Source organism: Loa loa, assembly GCF_000183805.2.
Source record: "Loa loa unplaced genomic scaffold supercont3.168, whole genome shotgun sequence".
In the NCBI taxonomy this organism is placed as follows: domain Eukaryota; kingdom Metazoa; phylum Nematoda; class Chromadorea; order Rhabditida; family Onchocercidae; genus Loa; species Loa loa.
The window spans coordinates 29,081-32,491 of NW_018108348.1; the positions used below are offsets into that span (position 1 = coordinate 29,081).

Sequence of the window (3,411 nt, forward strand, 5' to 3'; positions counted from 1 at the left end):
CCTTTTTCCGATAATTTTCCTTCAGACTCTTTGGTTGATTAAATTATTATATAAAGATGAAGAAAATTATACGTGTGTGTCACTTGCATTCAATGTGTATTTGCTCATTTCCATTTATTTACTTTTTTTTTCTTGAATGGGGCGAAAATGTGTGTAATGCGCAGATTTACGCACGAATAGTTTGTACGTGTAGGGAAATGTTTACATAGGTGTTTACGTACGCGCATGTACCTGAAACTTCCTTTTTTTCTAAATCAGCTAATTTGTATCTACCGAGGATCAATTTAGTGAAGAACCTATCGAAGGGTTAGTAGTGAAGAAAAAGTTATGTAAAGTAAGTTTGACATAAGCTAACTCTTCGTTTGTTCTGTTTCTTCTATTCGATTTCCAGTACCAGTTATGGACATAGTACAGTTATTGCTTCCCACTATCTGTATCCTAGTGATAATGTATGGTCCTCATGTATGTGGACTTCTTCGATAGAAATATCTAAGTGGCACACCCAAACATCATTATCATAAATTGAAAAATGTTTGCATATTTGGAGTAATTTCTTTAAGAAATGATCTGATTGAACAATAGTTCCAAGAATCTTGAAGATGTCAGAAGAAGGAGATGTAATATCTCAAGGTGATGAGGAGCTGTTGAAAGAACTGAAAACTGGACAAACTTTTTATTTAAAGGTATTTTCCACTTAAAAATTTATTTAAATTTTACGGCATTTATTTCGTGCTGTCTATAATTCAAAAATAATTTCATGTACGTATTTCAGCAAGACTATATGTATATATATATATATATGTATTTTTGAAAAAATTCTGTAAAAGATATTATTTCAGTATCTTGGGTCGGTGCAGGTTTTCGAATCGTTAACGAAAAAAAGACCTGAGGAAAGGGATAACTGGACAAGGTATCGTTCATTATTACGAAAAGAAGTAGATTTCCAAAGTGGTTTCAGATATTGCAATAGTTCTTAGGTATGGTAATAAGCTTTTTTGAGTTGCATCAATTATTTGGTTTGTAATGGTTCCTTCAAATGATTTCATGGAAATGGTGCCATATAAGGTTTGGTTTTCAATAATTCATATCTTCTAGGCATTGTATGTATCGCATTTGCCATCAGCTTGGTATATGTAAAGAAAATTCGATGCCTGATGAACTACTCCTTGAAGTAAGTTGCAATTTATTAAAGACAATCTAAAAGCTAAATTACAACTCTGATAAGTATTTTCCAATACTGTTGCACCGGATCTGTTAGGATGTAGTACTACATCTGTTTTTTGCTAGATGATCATTTTCCTTATCAGAGTTATAATTTGGAATTAAATAAGGCATATTCTGTTTTCGTTTTCATTGAATTTATAAGCTCAGATAATTGTAGAAGTTAGTAAACTTTGTGGGATTGACTAATTAGAAATGTGGAGGGAATGGATTGGTTGGATGGTTAATTAACGATTTTAATTCAGTTATTCAAGTGAAAAGTAGTTGACTTCACTTATATGGAAGGAATTGGCACACTGAGTTGGAAATGATTTTTTTACTAGACGAAAATCAAAAAATTAATTGCAGAAATTAGGAGAAGTAAAGGTTGAAGACAAAGATGTAGAACTAAATGTGGCATTGCATGCTTTTATTATTCTGGATAAAGAGGGTATACGGATTTTGGAACGGCATCCCATACATGTTATTTCATATGCTTCATCCGGTACAGAGGTCTGTTTTTATCGGTTTTTAAATTGATTTAACTTGAGCATTGTCAGTTACCATTATTTATTTGTAAAAAAAAAAAATCCGAAATGTTATTTCCGAGTTATTAAACCTCGTCGTGGATTTTTACTAAAATTACTAAACCTTACCATGATAAACTTTTCGAGGCATTGAAAAATTCTGCTTTTTGAAATTATTGCTAATTGTAAGTTTACATGTATTATTGTTAGTATTTATTTTTAATATTGCGATAATTGATAGTACTTTGAAAATTTAATAGTAGAGGATTCTTCATAGAAAAGAGGCATGGGAAAATCATAACTCTCATAGATGAGCTCTCTAAGGTTGAATTATTCCAAATAATCCAAGGAATCTACACTGGAAAATTCTTTTTAAAATATAGGTATATAATAGTTATCGATAATTTCCCATTTGATAAATTTTCACCTCCAGAATTATATACTGCCTTTTTCCCTATCTCTTTTTTTCTCTCACTACAGGAATATACCAAAGGAGTATTTTGTTTTGTGTCACACGTTCAAGAACTTGGAAGACGATGCTTGGTTTTTATGGAACCTGATAAGAATGTTGATTTTATTATGGAAACTATCCTTCAGATATTCCGGCTAAATAGCAAAGGTTAAAAAAGTTCGGGCTGGTACTCTTCTTTTATCTGAAATTTGATGTGAAGGCTGCATGAAGTTCACATAAGACCCAATCGACTTGCATGAAGTATCGGTAATAAGATGGTGACAAGCGCAATTTCATCGTCCAAATAGTTTTCTCCGCTTTTCCGGTTGACACGTGGAAGTTTCCTATAAAAACACTCGTTTCTATGGACTTTTCAGTATTTTATCTATTTTTGCAATTTATTGTAGTCTTTCTAGGACATGGCCGTAAGTTAAGCACGACAATAGCGGGATCCCCAGAGTCAAGTACGAATCATGGTAAAAGTTCCATATTTGGTTCAAATTACTTATTTCCGGTGCTGGTTAATTGAATTATTCAAGTTTGAAGTTCAATTCCTAGAGTTTGAACTATTTTAATTTAGGAATTTTTCATTTCTTCATCAGGAATTTGTTTGAAGGTTTTTCTGCCTAATAGATGGAATAGTGACCGATGTTGCAGTTGCTGCAAGAATGCAAACGGTATAAGTGCTGCGTATATCTGTTACCAGCTAATGCATTCACGTATTTTCTGGCAATGCAAATTCATCGGTATACCCAACGCAATATGATATTTTCTTTCCTCTTTTTCAGATCACCAAACTTCTATGAACGTATGTAATTTGCCAGCTACCGTGGGTCTTGACAGACAACCTTGGTATCATGGTGAAATGGAACGAGCTACTGCTGAATCTATGCTACGACATGAAGGTGATTTTTTGGTTCGTATTAGCCCAAACACTGCCAATAATTTCGTGCTTTCTGGAATCGCGAATTCGGTTGCGAAGCATTTCTTATTGCTAGATGAAAATGATCAGAAGGTAAAATTTTCTTCTTTTTAATCTTCGAATTTTTTTGGTTTCCAATACTGAACTGCAAGCTAAAGAATGAAGAAGATATAGTACAAGAAGTTTGGGCAACTTTCAGGCATTCTTCGAAATCCATGAATCAATCAATAATAAGTTTATGTATATATATGCATATATATATATATATATATATATATATATATATATATATATATATATATATATATATA

General features: G+C 32.3%; 1 protein-coding gene across 1 annotated transcript in view; it reads left to right on the top strand.

Moving 5' to 3' along the window:
• Positions 1-554: 554 nt before the first annotated feature.
• LOAG_17991 (hypothetical protein) overlaps positions 555-3,411 on the top strand; it is a 3,529-nt gene continuing 672 nt past the window's right edge. The window contains exons 1-7 of the mRNA XM_020450661.1: positions 555-683; positions 840-910; positions 1,096-1,171; positions 1,570-1,713; positions 2,208-2,346; positions 2,595-2,654; positions 2,967-3,193. Of these exons, the coding sequence (XP_020305632.1) occupies positions 600-683; positions 840-910; positions 1,096-1,171; positions 1,570-1,713; positions 2,208-2,346; positions 2,595-2,654; positions 2,967-3,193 (801 nt within the window). The 5' untranslated portion in view covers positions 555-599. The remainder of the gene's footprint in view (positions 684-839; positions 911-1,095; positions 1,172-1,569; positions 1,714-2,207; positions 2,347-2,594; positions 2,655-2,966; positions 3,194-3,411) is intronic.